Source organism: Myotis daubentonii, chromosome 7 (assembly GCF_963259705.1).
Source record: "Myotis daubentonii chromosome 7, mMyoDau2.1, whole genome shotgun sequence".
NCBI lineage: Eukaryota > Metazoa > Chordata > Mammalia > Chiroptera > Vespertilionidae > Myotis > Myotis daubentonii.
The window spans coordinates 26,765,775-26,785,830 of NC_081846.1; the positions used below are offsets into that span (position 1 = coordinate 26,765,775).

At 40.7% G+C, this 20,056-nt stretch overlaps 1 protein-coding gene across 11 annotated transcripts in view; it reads right to left on the reverse strand.

Moving 5' to 3' along the window:
• Window positions 1-20,056, reverse strand: part of DOCK10 (dedicator of cytokinesis 10) — a 211,883-nt gene that overhangs the window by 15,441 nt on the left and 176,386 nt on the right. For 6 of the 11 annotated variants that reach the window (XM_059703345.1, XM_059703342.1, XM_059703339.1 and 3 more), the window contains exons 40-50: window positions 18,858-18,982; window positions 17,477-17,589; window positions 15,552-15,689; window positions 14,698-14,880; window positions 14,065-14,175; window positions 12,799-13,014; window positions 11,240-11,297; window positions 10,845-10,943; window positions 4,641-4,747; window positions 2,771-2,902; window positions 2,521-2,634 (exon numbers count right to left, since the gene is read on the reverse strand). In XM_059703345.1, coding sequence (XP_059559328.1) covers window positions 2,521-2,634; window positions 2,771-2,902; window positions 4,641-4,747; window positions 10,845-10,943; window positions 11,240-11,297; window positions 12,799-13,014; window positions 14,065-14,175; window positions 14,698-14,880; window positions 15,552-15,689; window positions 17,477-17,589; window positions 18,858-18,982 — 1,396 coding nt within the window. The remainder of the gene's footprint in view (window positions 1-2,520; window positions 2,635-2,770; window positions 2,903-4,640; window positions 4,748-10,844; window positions 10,944-11,239; window positions 11,298-12,798; window positions 13,015-14,064; window positions 14,176-14,697; window positions 14,881-15,551; window positions 15,690-17,476; window positions 17,590-18,857; window positions 18,983-20,056) is intronic. The other 5 variants (XM_059703346.1, XM_059703348.1, XM_059703340.1 and 2 more) reach the window with 1 other exon arrangement.

The following is a 20,056-nucleotide window of genomic DNA, read 5'->3' on the forward strand; positions in this document are numbered from 1 at the left end:
CTTCTTTCCACATCTCAGGAGATTTAACCTGACCTCCTGGGTAAAGATTTAGTCTATTGTTCATCTTCTGTGTTGGGAATTAATACTATTACCTTTCAGAATACTCAGAGCCAGCACAATAGAGAACACTGTTACTCCACAATACTCATTTGGAAAATGGCAGGCTCTTTTAGGAACCTGGGAAGGTGCCCATCAATGGCCACCACTCCAAGTTTTGAAATTCTAGCACCCCCATGCTCTTCTTCATCAGCCAGAACACAGTGGCCTGAAGTGAGCAGGCAATACCCAATACTGAGTCCACTATCCATATGTGGTTCCCATATTTATCTATGTGAGTGTGTGTGCATGTATGTAGGTTTTCAGACTACACCTACCGTAGTGCAGAAGATATTATATATGAAAAATAAAGGATACATTTTTGTAATTCAGATAACTGGAGTAAACAAAGTTTAGTTCGAGGAAGCAGGATGACTCCCAAATGAATGGAAGCAGGATTATCTCACCTTTGTACCAAATGTTGATTGGCACAAAAAAGTTAAGGTTCAGTAAAACCATATAGAAGGAAGTGTGAGAATTTTTAGAGCATGCAAATGGAGTGAGAAAGAGAGAACTTACCACAGCCTGGAACAGTCAATACCAAAAGAAGAAAAGAGTAAACATCTGCATTAAAATCTGGTTGGAAAGCAGCCTAATTCATTTCCACCTGTTCAGTAGCCAGTATGTTAGGCATTGGTTGGAGAAACTACCAGGTAGGCAATCTGGTTTTCATGATCAGAATATCAATGGCAGTCATTAAAAAGATCCTTTGAAGGACTGTAGACTCAAATGCAGGCTGGCTGATGTGCATCTGTGTGTCCCTGCTGTGCTGCCATTCATTCCCTGGAGACTCTCTCCTACAGGCCCTCAACTCCCACATCCCCTTCCTGATGTGGTTTTCTGCCATTTTTCTTGCTAATGTTTCAGCAAGGTCAAAAATGTTTATTTTTTGTTTCTTGTTCACTTTCAAGAAATCCCTTCCATTTCTCTCTCCTCCTCTTCTGCAGATCTCCACATTTCTCTGTCCCCAACATATTCTATCACTTCAGAGAGTTCAGATTCTTTTCCAGGGACCCCCCAAATATATAAATTTAGCTTTATTCTGTAGACCATCTCCCCACATCTGTTCCTCATACTATTAAGCTTTCTCTGATGCTGCCATGCTTTGGGAAAACCTGAGCTGGATCAATTTCTTTTAATTTTTAAAAATTTTTATTGATTTCAGAGAGAGAGAGAGAGAGAGAGAGAGAGAGAGAGAGAGAAAGAGAGAGAGAGAGAAACATCAATGATGCAAAAGAATCATTGATTGGCTGCCTCTTTCATGCCCCCTACTGGGGATCGAGTCCGCAACCCAGGCAAGTGCCCTTGACCAGAGTCAAACCCGGGACCCGTCAGTTGCAGGCTGATGCTCTATCCACTGAGCCAAACCAGCTAGGGCTGGATCAATTTCTTTATGGTAAGTGGTTACTCAGTGACATTTTCCTTTCCCAGTAGAGAGCAGCTATCTTGACTAATTCAGAAATTATTTTTCAAGCTGTCTTTGGTGACTAGAGGAAAATATCTATTTTTTCTAGAGACTTCAATGAGAAATGATCTAGAATGGCCATGCTGCATGTGACTCCTTAGGCAATTCTGAGGAGAATAAGAGCTATGTGCAATAGTGCTTTACATGGTAGGGGGAGGAAAAAAAAGAAACAAGGAACTGAGAGTCATTCCACCTGTGAACAAACAAGAACGGAATGTTTATCCACAGTCATAGTCTGAAGTATGACTGCTGAAATATAAGAGTGTATAAACCTCCCTGAAAAGAACAGGATAGTTCCTAGGTCTATCCCACTTAAAGTACCAGTCAGAGATATTCAGAATTAATATGTAATACATTCATTTTATTTTCAGGCAAATGCTATGGCTAGCTAATATTTTCCTTCTTGTTCACTGTGTATGTAGTCAACTGAGAAAGGGAACTTTAAAATTACATTGACCTGTAATACAGGAAACAATAGTGTTCTGCATAAAAGTAGTGATAGTTTGAAAGTAGTGGAAAAGAAAATGCATGATTATAAAGTCTAAAGTTCATGGCTTTGATATGGTGGAGCTCCTAGAAATTATTTATTTTTTAGAAAGCTATGAATTTCATTTCTTAAAACATGTTGAATTTAGTTTGACTTAGAGGCAAACCTATAATTAGATATTTTGGGGTGAGATGGGAAGAAGACACGGAAAAATAAATGCCTTTCTTCTCCAAGAAGTTAGAAATCACTGTTTTAACTCAATCTGTATTAAGAGCCATGGAGTTCTCTACCCAGTACCTTCCTATGGACAAACATATAGAATCACTTAGAGAAACAAACATATCTAGACACATCCACACCCACACCCCTTCAATCCTTTGACGCATGGAGTTAGATGTCTCATAAAGACTGAAAGGACAACATCCAACTGCTCAACAGAATTCACAGGTCATGCTGCCTCTAGGGAACTTACCTGCCCATAAAATGCCACGCGGTAGTACCGACCAAACAGTCGCTTCTCTGAATTCACCACCTCCGCAACTTTCAGATAGGACCGGTGAATGTCGTAGTAAAGATCCGATAATTTCTGAAACCATAAATCAAAGGGTCTCAAGCGATGGTGCCCACATAAACAATAGGGAGTTTCTGCTTTTGAAAATAATAAGCAATTGACCCATTGAAAGTAGGATGTTTTCACTAATGTCTAGGTTTTGAAAACATACTTTGAAGTCTCTCTGCTTCTCAAAGACAGCAATGATGGGCTTGTTGACATCAGCGATGAGTTCGTATCTCTCAGACTTCCAGAGAAACTCCACACACATGTATAGCTGCTCCACCAGGACATGCTGTAGTTCCTCAAACCAAAGCAAGACCTTTTATGAGTTCCACTGTAGCTTATCACTGAAACTTAATTTCAAAACTGCTGCTGTCAATTTTTTCATGGTGGGATCTCTGTGTTCCCTATTTTTGTTATTAGCATTTACATCTAGCCAGCAAGGGATGGTGATGTCATCTGGATTATGCCCTTTCCCTCACTCGCATCCCCTGATCAATTCCTTAATCTTGCCAATTTAAATCTAAGAAATGCCTTCAGATTTGCCTAGTCCTTTCCATTCTCACTGTCCACAACTTCCATTGAACCCCTGCTCACTCTGAGACCCCTGCAGAGTCTTCTAGATAATCTGTCTTCCCACTCCAATTTGTCCTCTGTGATGCTCTTCAGTCATTCTTCTTTCTAAAACATAAATATGATCCTGAGATCTCCACTGCCCCGAACCTTGGTGGGACCCCCACTCTATGAACTGCTGTCCCAACTCTCTATCACGGCATTCAAAGAGCTCCAGAGTCCAGCACTAGCCTCCATCGCAGAGCCCCTCTCTCAGCGCCCCGATGTTGACTTTGCATGTTGGCTATATCAGACCATACCACACCATTTTTAGGATACATTCTCACCTTCCCACTTTTGCCTGTTTTGTTTGTTGCCACACCTATCAGAATGTTATTTTTCATTGACATCTTCAAGTCCTATTAAATGTCAAGACCCCAGTGCCAAAGTCTAGAGAACTTTTATTTATGTCCCATCTATCTCCATCCCAACCACAGTCACATAAAAAAATGTTCCTTTTTAATTATAGCTGCATATGATGCCTGGAGTTATAGTTAATGGGTCTCAGACTGGATACTACCCACCTGAAGGAAGTTTGTCTTTCTCAAGGTTCTAAAATCTTTGAGAGCAGGAATTATGCCTGATTTATCTGTCTCCCACCTTTAATTCAATGCTTCAACATATATTAGTGGTTTAATGAATGTTCAACTGAATCCAATTATATATTCTCTAAAGCAGGTGGGTGATATTATTGGAATGTTTCTAACAATGTCTTTTAAGAAAATGTTTTTAAATGTTATTTGAAACAGGTAATAAAAATATGTAGTTGCATTCACTGTTTACTTGCAATGTACATTAAATTTATGTAGAACTACATGTAAAATTTCATTAGATCCATCCCAAAATTTGCTTTCTGTATTCTTACTTTCAATCTATGTAATAGGATTTTAAAAAATTAACTTGTGTAATATTTTACTTACTTGATGAGGGGAGCTCTAGTTTCTTCACCAGAATTGTTTCTAGGTTATTCCCAGTAGGAAGACTTTTTATTAGTGAGAATAAAACAACCCATGGTTTGCATACCAGAAGGTTTCCTGCAGAAATTTGTGAGCCCCTCTCTTCAAATATTTTTGCAAATAAAATTTCTTATGTATTTTTAAAAAGTTATGACCAGCTCACAAAAATTTCAACATCCTTTACCACATTTACCAAAGGACCAGAGATTTGAGCTGATCATATATCTTGGGTCCATCTTAGAGAAGTAAAGTTTAGTTTAAATTTTCATTGAAAATGACGCTTTCTCAATGAAGTCTGATATTGATTAATCTCAGCTTAATTTTAGCCTGCATTTCATTTTGCCTCAGTCATATTATAGAGTAACTTTATTTGATTTCTGATAAGACTTTCTCCCCGCTATTTAGCTTTATATTACAATTCAATGCATCTTTTTTACTCATTTACTGTATATTGGATTACTTTGGTCTAACCTCATTGTATGGTGTGTCTTGCATTCCCGAATCTTCTTTCATTGCTCCTTCTTCTTTAATATTTGGGGTAATGCTCAGAAAAGCTGGCCAGCCCATAGAGAACATGCCTGGAGAGGACCAAGAGAAATGTAACATTATTTGAGTCAAGTATTGCTTGGATTAGACAATGCCTTGCTTCATGATGTTCCAAGTGGTAGTGTAAAGCTCACAGTCAGCGAGATGGTTGGACCATGACTGTTGGTAAATACTCCCTGCCAGGCAACCAATGCCAGCCTTTTGTAATTCTGTATTATTTGCAGGTGATACCTTTTCTATAAGAAGTTGGCATGGGATTATGGACCGAAAACAAGATTTGTAGATTGACGTAGTTCCAATGTTCTGGTTTAGTTAACCTCTTTGAGACCATTTCTCCCATTTGTTATATTGGAGACATTAATATCCATCTCAACAAATGGGTGAAAGGATTAATATTTGAGAAAACACCTGTTATGGTCAGCACATTAGGATGGCAATGCTCAATACTCACTAACTTTTACTCTTTGGCATTATCTAGAAACCTCCTTAAAATTTTTGTTAGCATTTTGTCACCAAGATTATAAAAAGTGCCGGAAGCCGGTCCATCCTTGCTGCTTGACACAGTCGCTGCAGGAAAGAAACATCTGCACAGCATATGTTTCAAGGGACCTGGCGTATATAGCATACTGTTCTTAATATGTTTGCTCCCCTTAGCGCTGTGTGTTTTAACCAAGGTCACCTCTCCGAGAAAGGTTGTTTCCCCAGGTAGGAATTTTTCCCTGTGTCAGGGAGGGGATGCCTCTCCTAGAAAGGTTGTTTCCCCAGGTAGGAATTTTTCCCTGAAGTCAGGGAGGGCATGAAACTCCTTAACTAAGTGCCAGGCGGGTAGTTAATCACTACAAACAATCATGCTTAAGCTACATAATCTTTACTCCCTGGAATGGAGATAAGAAACGCCCTAACCTTTGTAATAGAAATTGACAGGATTAAAATCAACTGGTATAAATACGGATGTAACAAGACAATAAACAGCAGAGCCTCTCTGGAGATCAAGACCAGAACTTGGCTGGAGATCCTGGCTAGGCTGCTGATCAACTGAACGCTGTCTCCGTGTCATTCCTTCTTCGCCGACTCCGTCCACACCTTTGGGGACCCCTGGACCTGCTGGGGCTGGACCTCGGCATCTGGCGCCCGAACAGGGTTCCCTTAGGTAAGCCCCCCCATTGAGAACCTCCACAGTCAGGACGGATCGGACTCCACCATAGGAATAGGGATGATAGTCTTCGCCGACTCCGTCCACACCTTTGGGAACCCCTGGAACAGGATTCCCTTAGGTAAGCCCCCCCCATTGAGAACCCCACACTCGGGACGGATAGGACTCCACCAGGGTGCTAGAGACCCCCCTATAGAGGATAAGTAGGGTAAGAAGGTGGATAGTACAGAACTTAGATTGAGAAGATGTGCCATACTGAGTCCAAAGAAAGAAGACTCTGTATTGGTTCTTAGATTGAGAAGATGTGCCATACTGAGTCCAAGGAAAGAAGACTCTGTATTGATCTTTAGATTAAGAAGATGTGCCATACTGAGTCTAAAGAAAAAAGACTCCGTATTGATCTTTTAACATATATGCTTGTTAGCAGAGGAATTAAGGTTACTCCCAGTCAGACAGAACATTTTATACAAGAAATACGTCCATGCTTTTCTGAGGAAGGAAAGGTGCCGGAAAGGTAAATGTAGAGGCATGGGAGAAGGTAGGCCCAAGGAGCCTTATCCTTAACCCCACTGCAGCCTTTCCACCCCGGGAAAGTGCAGGATTGGCAAGCTCTCCCTGGGGTGATAGATCAGGACTCAGGTAATAGCAGAAAGCGCCAATCCTACTCTTAAAATGGATGCAAGAGAGCGTTTCAGGTTTTTCTTTTTAATGCTTGCTTTTAAAAAATAAAAAAGGGGGAATTTGCCGGGAGCCGGTCCATCCTTGCTGTTTCAAGGGACCTGGCATATATGGCATACTGTTCTTAATATGTTTGCTCACCTTCTTGGCACTATGTGTTTTAACCAAGGTCTCTGAGAAAGGTTGTTTTCCCCAGGTAGGGATTTTCCCCTGAAGTTAGGGAGGGAATAAAACCCCTCAACTAAGTGCCAGGCGGGTAATTAATCCCTTTAACTACGAACAATCATGCTTAAACTACATAATCTTTTCTCCCTGGAATGGAGATAAGAAACGCCCTAACCTTTGTAATAGAGATTGATAGGATTGAATCAACTGGTATAAATACAGTTGTAACAAGACAGAAAGAGACAGAACTCAGAACACAGAACTTAGAACAGAATCAAGAAGACAGAATCTACACGGAGCCTAGAGACAGAGCCTAGCAGGAGAACATGGCAAGGGATCCTGGACTGAACCTGACTACAGAGATTGGCAGGAGAACCTGACTGGAACCTGGACACTGAACCTGACTGGAGAGCCTGGACAGAGCCTGGCTGGGGAACCTAGCGAGGGAACATGGCTGCAGAGCCTCGCTGGAGATCCGAAGCAGAGCCTCTCTGGAGATCAAGACCAGAACTTGGCTGGAGATCCTGGCTAGGCTGCTGATCAACTGAACGCTGTCTCCATGTCCTTCCTTCTTCGCCGACTCCGTCCACACCTTTGGGGACCCCTGGACCTGCTGGGGTTGGACCCCGGCAAAAAAGGTCACGCTCTGCAGATATATATGGAGAGTTGATAATGGGTCATGTTCATAGAGGAGGGAACAGATCTGAATGGTGGGAAATAGAGTGGTTAGGAGCGCAGCCTGGGGTGACAGACCAGTCTTGATCTCTGGCCACCACAAACTAACGATGAGCTCTGAGGCAGGTTGCTTTACTGCTCTTGATTTTCTCATTTGTAAATGGGAGGTAATAACACACCCAATTATAGACTTGTCATTGGTAACTAATTCAGGTATTACCAGTATGGAGCCTAGTGCTGTGCCTCACATGGAGCACATGCTTTGTAAGTTACAGCTGATGCTCCTGTGGGTGTTTTCATTTTAATAATCAGTTCATTGGCTATGTAACTAAGTTATCAACCCAGGACCTGTTAAAATTATAATTATAATAATTACTGCAATCGAATCCTTGAATTAAAATTACATGCTCCTACTTCTCTATAATATTCCTTCGTAATTAAACATGCATTAAAATACATGAGAACTGATGGTAGCAGGAAATGTCATGACATACTTCTCACAGGAAGCTGGTCATTATTACAGCTCTATTCCCTGGAGTCACCTATATTTACTTATATTCTTATTATTCACACATTGTATGAGAGATAGTCTACCCCTTTGACTTAGAAACATTGTAATGAAAAGTATATTGAGGATTTCAAAAATATATACATATATATACACTAGAGGCCCGATGCATGAAATTCATGCAAGGGGCTCAGCCCCCACCCTCGTGGCGGCTGCCTCTATCTCGGCCCCCACACACCATGGTTTCGTCTGGAAGGTCATCTGGAAGGACATCTGGTCTAATTAGCATATTATGCTTTTATTATTATAGATGCTACTGCCTCATAAATGACTACCTTCCTAAATTTAAAGTTTACTAAACAAATACATTATTTTCTCAATGAGTATGATATATTCTAACATTATTTTAGATCTAAAAGTGGGTATTTAAAAGTTTTTGAATATTAAAGGTTCACACAACTTTTTGGGATCTAAGCTTCTACAACTTCTCAAACTGACACCTAGTTTATCAGGTTTCTCTAATTTAGTTTTTTAGTTAGAATTTGACATAGGCTTTATGGAATTGTAGAGTATCTGATTTTGATTAAAAAATTAGATGGGGAGGAAGCGCGTGTTAAATAAGACAATGATAACTTTGGTGACTTGCATCCTATCTAATAAAAGAGAAAAATGGTAATTGGCGTACGACGATACCCTTTTCATTGGCTAATCAGGGCTATATGCAAATTAACTGCCAACTAAGATTGGCAGTTAACTGCCAACAAGATGGCGGCTAATTTGCATATGTAGGCACAATGCAGGGAGGCGAAAGGGAAAGCAGGAAGAAGCCCCCTGCCACTGACAGTGATCAGAAATCCAGGGGGGAGCTAAGAGCTGGGGGGCAGGGCAAAGGCGGCCCTGGGGCCGCCTTTGCCCTGCCCCCCAGCCATGATCGGAGAATCAGGTGCCTTTGCCGCCCTGGCCAGTGATAGCAGGAAGTAGGGGTGGAGCCAGCGATGGGAGCTGGGCACGGTCGAAGCTGGCAGTCCCAGGAGCTAGGGGTCCCTTGCCTGGGCCTAAAGCGGAGCCCACGATCTTGGGGCCACTGCAGCTGCGGGTCCCCACTGCCCGGGCTGGATGCCTAGGCCAGAGGCATTAGGCCTGGGCAGGGGCGGAGCCTGCAACCGTGGGGAGCTGGGGGTCCCATTCCCAGGCCTGACACCTCTGCCAGAGGCCTTAGGCCTGGTCAAGGGACCGATCAGGTGATTGGTGATCGGAGGGTGATGAGGGTCAACTCCTCTGGCAGAGGCATCAGGCCTGGACAGGGGGCTGAGCCGGGGATTGGGGGGATATGATGGTCCCCTTGCCCAGGCCTGAAGCCTGGGTCAGAGGCGTCAGGCTTGGGCGGGGGGTGGAGCAAGCGATCAGAGGGAGATGGAGGTCCCCTGCCCAGGCATGATTCCTGGGCCAGAGGCCTCAGGCCTGGGCGGGGGCCAGAGCCAGTGATTGGGGGGAGATGGGGGTCCCCTGTCCAAGCCTGACACCTCTGGCAGAGGCGTCAGGCCTGGGCAAGGGGCCGATCAGGCGATCAGAGGGTGATGGGCGTCTACGCCTCTGGCCGAGGCATCAGGCCTGGGCAAGGGGCAGAGCCAGCAATCGGAGGGGTCTGGGGGTCCCCTGCCCAGGCCTGACGCATGGGCCAGAGGCATCAGGCCTGGGCTGGGGGCAGAACCAGTGATGGGGGGAAATGAGGGTCCCCTGCCCAGGCCTGACGCCTCTGTCAGAGGCGTCAGGCCTGGGCAAGGGGCCGATCTTGCGATTGGAGGGTGATGGGGGTCAACGCCTGAGGGCTCCCAGTATGTGAGAGGGGGCAGACTGGGCTGAGGGACACTCCCCCCCACACACACCCAGTGCACGAATTTCGTGCACCGGGCCCCTAGTATAAAAATAAAGCTCAACAGGGAGTTGGCAACTGAGGAAGGAGATCCCTGACTTTCACGTGGGCATGAGCCATGGTGCCAGGTCTGGTCTCTTCTCCAAGGTTCCCAAGCAAATGACCTCACTGTCCACAGTTCACTTTGGTCACTGGGTTTAAATGTCTTGTTTGCAAAATCCACTGAAGCTTTTAAAAAAATATATACATATTTAAAAGATTGAGGAACCAATTAAGCTTCCAAAATATTGTAACTAAAGTCATTTACCTTTCGTTTGGGTATTTTGATCTTTATACCTAAAGATTTGTTCCTGTTTTTTAATACACTGAGTTTACCACAGCTTTTTGAAGATTAAGTTATAAAATAGATTGCAGTTCATAAACTTTGGGTTTGAACAATTTTGCAAAAGAAACCAGATTAAATGTGTTAACTACATTGCCAACTAGTTTACAGAGTAATTATTTAGTTATCATTATAAAAACATTTTATAAGACATTAAAGATGAAGTATTTTTAAAGGAAATCAATATTGTTAACTATTACATATTGTAAATTGTCAGAACCAGTTTATGCTTTTAAAAATGAAATTTAACATGCCAATTATAAGTATAGTCCTGTATATGCACTATATTTGCATGTTTTCATTTCTGCATCACTTTTTTGGACTTATTTTATTATATTTCAAAATGAAAATGGATTTCTCTTGCCATTTTAAACAATCCATCAGTTTCTGAATAAAATCCAAAAGGCAGACTAGCAGGCAAATTGGTAGCAAAATACGGCCACAACTCATAATAATATAGGATAAGATGCAGCTATATTTGCTGAAAACTTTTTGGTACCGTAAACTGCATAAATTTTGGATGGATGGAATTTCTGAATGCTAGGAACTTTGGGATTTTGCAGAGCAAGTAATGTAGTTCTGACACGGTTTTTACTTCCAGGAATACATTTAAGAATTTCGTTGAAGTAAAGCTTAAGCGCAGTTTAATGTCCTCTGCTCTGTTCCGTGGGTAAAGGAGCTGTTAGACCACTCACTTCCTCCACCGGGACTGGTTAGTAATGGGTTGCTATCGCAGGGGTGCATATCCTCCATGAGCAGGGATGGTGTGCAAATCTTTTCCGTTTTCCAGTAACCTATGGTAGTGCAAGATGAGGTTAGGACAATGCTACATGTTTGGGTTAATTCAAGCTTACAAAAGCATAAATCATTAACCTAACCAAGAAGCTGACCAGTTAGCCTTGCACATAGAATAAACATGATAATGGCATGAAAGTTAAAACTTAAAAGTACAACGTAATTAGAAATATCTGTGAATATTAATGTTGCTTAATAAAACATAACCAAGATTAATAAATCTAAAATTATTTTAAGTTGGATTTCAACATGTTGATTTCGGGACTTTTTCTCCCTCATAAGGTTGTCATCTTACCCTTTCTTTTCAGGTATTCTGCAATGAGGGCGGCTATATGGATGTAGCACATAGCAGCCTGCAATAAAACACAAACAGTGTCAGAGGAGGATGCAGCACCCATTTTACTATTTGTCTAATTAGGACTAATGTCATGTCAGAATATGTGGAGGAATCTTTTAAGTAAGAGAATTAAAGGTAATCAATTACATTTCCAAAAAAATTCACAATCAAAAATAAAATACATACTTGGGATTGTCTTTCTTGATGTACTTCTCAGGAAGAGCTGGCCTGAAGAATTTCCCCAAAGATTTATCTCCCTTAATATCTAAGTTTCTCTCTCTCTTAGTATTTACAGGGGTGGGCAAAACTAGTTTGAGGTTGTTCATAAGGAAAAAGACATGCAGGTTATGATTATTACAATAGCTGAATAAACTCTGTATTTCGCGTACTCAAAACAACAAACCTATTTTTGGCCCACCTGTATGTATGTATGTATGTATGTATGTATTTATATATTTCCACAGTTCTCTTTTCTTGTGAAAACTATTAGCATCTGGATCTAAACTGGAAAGGCAAATGCTGCCTTCTTACCTTTTCTACCTCCAGGATAGGTCCTCACTCGAATATCTGTTGCCTTTCAAGTGGTCGCCTCGCTTGGTTAAATAGTGTGACCTAATGTGTCACGTGTGCTCCCTCCACCAGATGACATGGGCAACATTCTATTCTTCTCTAACATATCCGGTCAAGCCTTGAACATTGCTGGACACCTACCAGAACTTGACAGGTTGAAGGGTCCAAATGACTTTAGCTTTTCCCTTTGAAGTTTTATAGAGGAACGTTTCCATTTTTACGGCAGTCCAAGGGAAATAGAGTTTCGCATTTTGTCCTCACCAAAAAGCCACCAAGCAAGGCTTTGTTTCTATCCCAGAGTCCCTTGCAAGCATTGTTAGGGCTTTAGGATTACCCTAGACAAATTATCTCTTCTCAAAGGGTTCATATTTCTGGGAATAAGGCAGAACTTCCCCATTTGGTGTCCGGAAGCCATCTGAGTGCCGTGAATTGCTGCTCATAAATCCACCCATCATTTAAATTGATATAGAAATGTTCTATTGATTTATAACCTTCACACAGTGGACCCTCTTCACTCACTTGGATCTCAGGAGTCTTAATTCTTATGTCACCAGTTCAGACTAGCTGCAAATGAGGACAGTTGACCCTAATCTGAATTTACTCACCATGCTGGGAAGCTTCCCCATCCAACTCCAATTACAGGAAAGAAGTTTTAAAACACAGACCATTAATTTATATAACTCTTAATTTCCAGACACGCTTACAGCCTCGGGTGTGTAGAATTCAGCTCTGCATTCATTGCATAGCCTATAATTACAGTTGTCCCTACAGACTCTGGTCTTTATTTGATTCCTACATGAAAATTTAATGCACATAACATATAGTTAAGCAATATTTAGATTAGTGGAAATATATGCTAACTTTTTATATTCCTGCTGTAAATGAAAATCCAATTGAACTTTATCAAAGGACAATGCTGATGGAGAATGACAGCCTTTGCCAATCACCTCGGACAAGTCTCCGTTTCGAGCGTGAATCTTGGCCATGCTTTCCAACCAGGTCCTCCGTAGCTCAGGGGTGCTCGCATAGGAGTTTGCCAGGCTGTACTGGAGATCCACCAGCATTTCGGGGTCCTTCTCATGCTCCTTCATCTGAGCCGTGGCCATTAAAACAGTCCTTATACGTTTAGTGAGGTCTTTCACCTCTGCTGGGAAATTGCTGTTCTTTGGAAAAGAGAGAGCCTGAGTCATAACCTGCTTAAAATTCAGAAGTGAGGCTATTAATTGTGGTTTGTCATCTTAGTTTGGTGCATCCTATATATTGCTCATGAATATGTACATTCTTTATACATGCATATTTATACATGCATATATACATGTTGTGATTGTGGTTATATACATTGGGAGATAAGAATTGTTGTAGGCCCTGCTCTTTGGTTTTCTAGCCCACCTCCTTCTAGTAATAGCATCTTGATTGTCCTTTGAAATGCTCTCCTCTCTGGCTCATGTGCATATGATTTGAGTGGGTTGACATCATTCCCAGGCACCAGAGGTGGCACATGATACTGGCCTGGCCAATCACATTATTTGATCCCCCAGGCAACATTGATTGGTTTAGGGAAGGGCATATGACACAAGGTTGGTTGAAAGAGATTCAGTACTGGGACTTCAATTGGCACTATGGAATGAGGTGCTTTTCCACTCAAGGAATACTACCAGAGAGAAAACTCATGGGAGAGCTCTCCTGTAAATGGAATAAACACAGAGGAAAGTTGAATTGAGAGGTAGGGAGACAGGTGAAAGTAGAGGCAGTAGGAGGAGGACATCTGAAAACATTATTTTGATCCCTCCTTTAGCCATGCCCAAAGCCAGGCTTTAGACCTGGACTTTTCAATGTACTGACTAAAGGAGAAGTCTTTGGAAAGTCTCCTCCCCCCACCCCCCCCCCCCAAAATAAATAAATAAAACAACAACAAAAAGATAAGATAAATTTGGCTAAGAATGGAATTATAAGAGAACCATTGGATTTCTGAATATTTGTAGTAACTTTTCTTGTTACACACCGTTCAACCACACATCTTGGAAATTCCACTTAACAGATTATATTCTGAAAGTGTAAGAGCCGATTATCAGTTTAAAGAAGCAAACAATGTAAGTGATGTCTCAATAAACAAAATACCAAATTCGTATTTTTTTAAATGAGTTAGATATCTCACGAAACAATCAGTTTAGTTTATCCCTAATTATTTAAAAATCCCACAAAACATTTCTTACTTTCATTTGTTTGTCTCCATTAGCAAAATTATTGGTAATTGCAAGGGAATGTTGAAACCGAGAGCCTCCAATCCCAGCGTCAGCTATTAATTGGCTTACGGCCTTGATGAGCTGAAAGAGAGAAGAAAAATGAAACCTCAAAAGAAAGTAACCAAGAAATAGGAGTTATAAAGAAATCCATCGGATTAGTTGAATGTACCATTCATTTCTTCCTCTAGAGCCAATGAATGCTATCTCTGTGTTTTAAATCTTTAAAGGCCATGCGATCCTGGGCTTTTCTTATAAACTTAAATACTTAAGCAAGGTTGTAAGAATCTTAGGATGCCTTGAAGAAAGAAATGTATGCATTTAGAATCTGGTGAGATTTGGCATCATAGAGATAGGCCCGGGTTCCTGACTTGTGTATTCTGTATGACTCTATTCTCTGGCTGAAGCAAGAACAAGTCCAGGTGGAGTTATGGGCTTTGCTGGCTTCTGCCCAGCTGCCCTCTGCCCATGAATCAGAACTGAATGTGATGGGCACCTTTAAGGGCAGAATCTGGAGGAGGAGTTGGTCACTGGTTGCCCTTCTATCAATGCTGAGACAGAGTCGTGGCATTAACAATAGCACTAATGAAAACTGGCAGCACTTACTTGTAAGTGGGATCGGACAATTGACTTCTGCTTGTTAAATTCAAAATTCTTCCTCATGAAAAAGTACAGAAGTGCTGACGCTTCTGTCTGAGTTGACCGTGACCTGTGGTTACAGCACTTTAGGACTTCATAGCAGAAGGATCCACACAGGTCGGCAGGCCCTTGGAAGAACGCTGAAGGAAACTGTGGGAATGGAAACACTGGTGAGGTCAGCCCTGTTCCTTCACTGTCTCTGTTCACTCTCATATTTTAAAATTCCTGCGAATGAAATCCTTCTTTCTTTTCTTTTAACTAAGTCTTTTTCTTTTATTTGCAAGTGGGAGAGGATATACGTTTGCTCATTGAAGTCTATCTTAGTATTTCTTTTTTTTTCTTCTAAAAATAATCGTTTTCTATCTTTTAGGTATCTCTTGCATAAATAACTAATGATAACCCAAAAGCATAGAGCGAGAGCTTGGACATGTTTTCTACTTATCCAACATTGTAAACTGCAGGGGCCCTAAGAGGTCATAGCTGTAGCTACTTCAAAGTGGACCTTTAACTTGGCATGAATGGGCATCACAGTTCACGGTGTGCATTTTACCTAACTCTGCCACCAACACTTACTCAAAGAATTGGTGGCCAGATGTTAATTTTATTCCCTTCTGCTATCCAAGCCAAAAGGCTGTCAAGGCTGTGAGCTTATTTTGAGATCTCCAATCAAAGATTTAATAAGACCAAATAAATAGTCTAATAAAACCAAATAAGCCAAAATAAAAAAATCATATTTTCTCTCCTTACCAAAAGTTGTAAGGATTAATATGCAATTATGATCATCCTTTACTGAGTTTCGCTGGAAGCTGGAGCACCCTTACCTTGCATACAAACAGTCTGAGGGATGCAAACACATGCTTTAGCGCTGTGGCTGACTGGTTGACTTGGAAAAAGAGCATGTAGGTATCGAAGACTCTTTTCATTAATGAATTTTGACATTCAGATTGTTGAAGTTGTCTCTGGAGATTTAACACAGAAGTTATTTAGGATGAGGAAAAGGACATCTGTGTTCTTTCAAAAGATATTTGTTGTGAACCTATGGAATGGTAGGCACAATTCTGGGTGCTGGACATAAAATGCTGGTTAAGAGGAGAAGATCTATGTTCCCAGTATAACTGACAGAGTAGTGACTGAAAAAAAGTACTAAATAAGGAAATAGAGTATAATGATATATTATGATAGAAAGAAATTAAATTGCTTTGGGAGTAGAATTGTACTTTAGATAGGGTGGTTAGGTATGACCTCTTTAATGGATGAATTGACATGTGAGTTAAAGGAGTATGCTGGTGGCAGATCTAGGAGGGCCATCTAAGGAGGGAGGCTTGAATACCAAGAACTTGACTTAGAAAGGAGACTGTGAACTCAAAGTTGAGAAAAAAGAGCAGAATGAGTGGGGTGGGATAGCAAAGAGAGGTAGGAAATAAGATCACAGATAGGTAAGTCATCATAGGCACTTGAAAAGCCTGTGAGATTTATGATATTTGAGTAATATTTCCACTGAGCAATACAAAATTAAAATATGGTTATTGCTTTTTCTACCACCATGCTGAGCTTTCACCTGCAGGACTTTCTTGATGTATTCATTCTGTTTAGTGTAGACTTTATTCAGCACATCCAACTTTTCACAGTTTAAACCTCATTAGGTGCAGCTAATGTTTTTAATAGCTTTATTGAGATTTAATTAACATAAAATTTCTATAGTTAGCATTTTATGAAATTTTTAATAAATGGAATCATACAGTGTATATACTCTTTCTGTTTGGCTTCCTTCCCCGAGCATAACTAAGGTGTATTCTATTATATGGATAGAACATCATTTATTTTCTAAGCCATTTATTCGTTGATGTACATTTAAGTTGTTTCCAGTGTTTACTGGTAGTTATTAAAAAGAAAGCTTCCATGAATATTTGTGGACAAAGCTTTGTGTGGGCAAATGCTTTAAAAAAAATTTCACCCAAGGAGGGGGTGGGGTGGGGAGGAGGGAGAGGGAGAGGGAGAAGGAGAGGGAGAGGGAGATCCATCAGTTGCCTCCTGGGGATTGACCCTGAACCCAGGTATATGCCCTGACCAGGAACTGAATCCATGACCCTTCAGTGCATGAGACGACTCTCCAACTGAACCTGATTGGTTGCTGGGGCCGAAGAAATGTTTTAATTTCTTCTGGGTAAATTCCTAATATTGGAATGGTGGGTCATGTGATTAATAAATGTTTAACATTTTATAATGACATACTGTTTTCCAAAGTGTTTGTACCATTTTGCATTTCCCCTATTAGTGAATGAAATTTCTTTGCCAAAAGTTGCTATGGTCAGTCTTTTTAAGTGTAACCATTCTATTAGTATGTAGTGGTATCATTTCACCAAAGAAATCCAGGGGGTAAATAAGCACGTGAAAAATATTCAACATTATTAGGCTATTGGATCTAGCTGTCATATGTCTCTCCCTTTGAGAATGAAAAGTAGTGTCACATCCCTAGTCATTTTGCCTGATAGTGAAGCAGGAAAAATTAGAAAGAGTATCATCAACTATTTGACAATAGTGAAATATATACATGTGTATATCAATCAAGCAACACTCAACTTTTGATAAAATATGAACTTCATCTTTAACGTGTTTTCCACTCACACGTAGGTTCATTTATGTAAGGTTAAATAATTTCATAAGATGTTTTAATACATATTCTTGACTTAACATGACTTTTATATCTTCCATTCTATCATGTTACAGATGTTATGATCACACTCACCTGGTGAATATGAGTGAAGAGAGACAGCAGGTCTAGAATAGTCAGGCAAACCTCTGTAGCTATATTAGCCTCTGTGTCCACATGATGCACGATGTCTATTTCATTTGAGTTGCCTAAAAACACAAAGTGGAAATGCATATAAACATCTAAGACAACTCTTTTACCCTGTAAAGGACTTTCTTCTATTATTACATATTCAGTGTTTATTGGTTTTGATCAATAATTTATCAAAGTAAAATGCTTTGGTTTATTCAACTTCCTATTGGCTGAATCGAAAACACTAGACTGAGTCTTTAGTGAATTCTACAAACTAAATGTTTGTGTCTCCCCAAATTCATATGTTGGTGTGAATTTCAATGTGATGACATTAGGAGGTGAGGTCTTTGAGAGGTAATTAGGTCATGCTCCCGAAGCCCCATGAGTGGGATTAGTGCCCTTATGAGAAGAGACACCAGAAAGATCATCCTTCTCTCTCGCCATCATGTGAGGATACAGCAAGAAGGCAGCCATCTGCAAATAAGAAGCAGGCTCTCACCAGACCTAAAATCTGCTGGTACCTTGGTCTTAGATCTCCCAGCCTTCAGGACTATGAGAAATAAATGTTGTTTAAGTCACCCAATCTATGGTATCTTGTAGCAGCTTGAACAAAGACCGTGTGCCCTTTTCTTATGTCAGCTGGAGAATTTCCAAAGACCAGAGTGGTCTATTTCCATTACTTCCTACAACTTTCCATTAATTCCATCATTGACAAATACATATTTCTTCGATAATCAGTCTGGTTCAAGTTTTAGGCTGCCAGGCTAATAGACCAAATGTGTAGTCTCAGTGGGCAGTCTGCATGAATGGTCTCCTGAGAACGGCATTAAGTGCATTTATAGGATAAGGTATATACTTTCAAACAGCTAACTTTGGTCACATGTCTACAATTGCTAACATTTACATGATACAAAACACTGTTTCTTGTTTTTTTCCTCATTCACAAGCTGAAATGTGGGTATCACTGGATTCAAGATGTCATGCTTACTGACATGAACCATATTTTCTTCTTCACACAGAGCAGACAATAAACAATATGATTGAGAGGGACCTGCATACCATTTATAATACCATTTTTTTCCCAGAGGAGCTACACTAAGCATATGATACTGAGCGTTTTGCTTTCCCACTTTGTTTCTCATAAGAACACTACAAATTTTTAAGCACTCCATGGTGAGTGCCTCCTTTAAGAATACTCAGGGCGATAGCACGCCTGAAAAACAGTGGTCTTAGTGGCACAACAATATTCTTTCCAGTTTTGAATCATTATCATGCATTTCATGTCCTACATACATCTAGAGAAAAGCAGATAACCATCTGTTCCTATTATTTCTGATTTACTTACTGCTCATGGTATTGTCTAACATCTGTAAGAGTTTGGGGTTAGAGAGTGGATTTTTGCCTCGAATTATAGGTAAAGTTTGTGATCTGGACTGCTTATGTCCTTCATGACCAGAATTGGTGTTCATCCTGAAAATTAAATAAGAAAAATGGTTAAAGCAATGGACATGTGATATTCAAATGTTCATTCCGATATTCTATATTGAGTCAGATATATAACATTTTTAAAAATTGAGACCTATTATGAAAACTATTGATTAGAAGTGACATGATAAAAAGGACATGAAACACTTTTAAAGAAATTTTATTTAAGCCAAGAAAAGGTTCAGAAAGATAAGAGAAGAATAATAGATACTGAATTTAAATTTGCACAAGCATACTCATTAGTATTTAATGAATGCTGGGATTCTATAGATGTGAAGTTGACTGTTGGTAAATCAGGAAGATAGTATAACTCAGTTGTGTGAAATTATATTTAGAAGGCAGTATTTAAAAAGTAAAATCTGCTCTAGAACAACCCTTGCTTTCCTAGTTGTTCATATTTGAAAATTTTTCGTGTTTTGTCATTCCATTTGTGTCATGTGCACAGGGGCCTGATACATGATCCTTGTGGGGCAAAGAGAGCCGAGGGGACTTCTGGGAAGCTCCTTCCTCAGGGCAATGACTATGACCTACAAGGGCTTTCACTCAATGCCTCCTTGGCACTTCCAACTGGGGAAATGAGCCATGTTACTGTGGTAGTAGGAACACTTCCCATTCTCTACTGTCATTTAGACTATCATTTGGCCAAGATAATAGAACATGTCTTTCAGAATAGCAGAAAATTGGAGGTACTCTGAAGAGTCAAGCCTAAAAAAGAGGCCATGGTTTTCTCTTTGTCATACTTCTCGAATACTCTGGGTGAATCAGGGCCCAGGAGATCTGATGTTGGCTTTTAGCAGCCAGGGGAGTCTGGATCATTCCTAAAGCTACAAGGCATAATGGGATCTGGGATTTATGGCTTGGACCTTTGGGACTGGATTATTTCCAAATTTTGAGTCTGCTTCAGTCTTGAACTCCTGGGGTACAAGCCCTGGTTTCTAGGAGGGGAGGGACAGAAACAGTCAGGACTTGTCCAGATGGTTTGGGGCAGGAGCCTTAAGTCTAACCTGCCAGACATCTACAAAACTACAGTGACCGCAGGTGGGTTATCATTGTCATTAA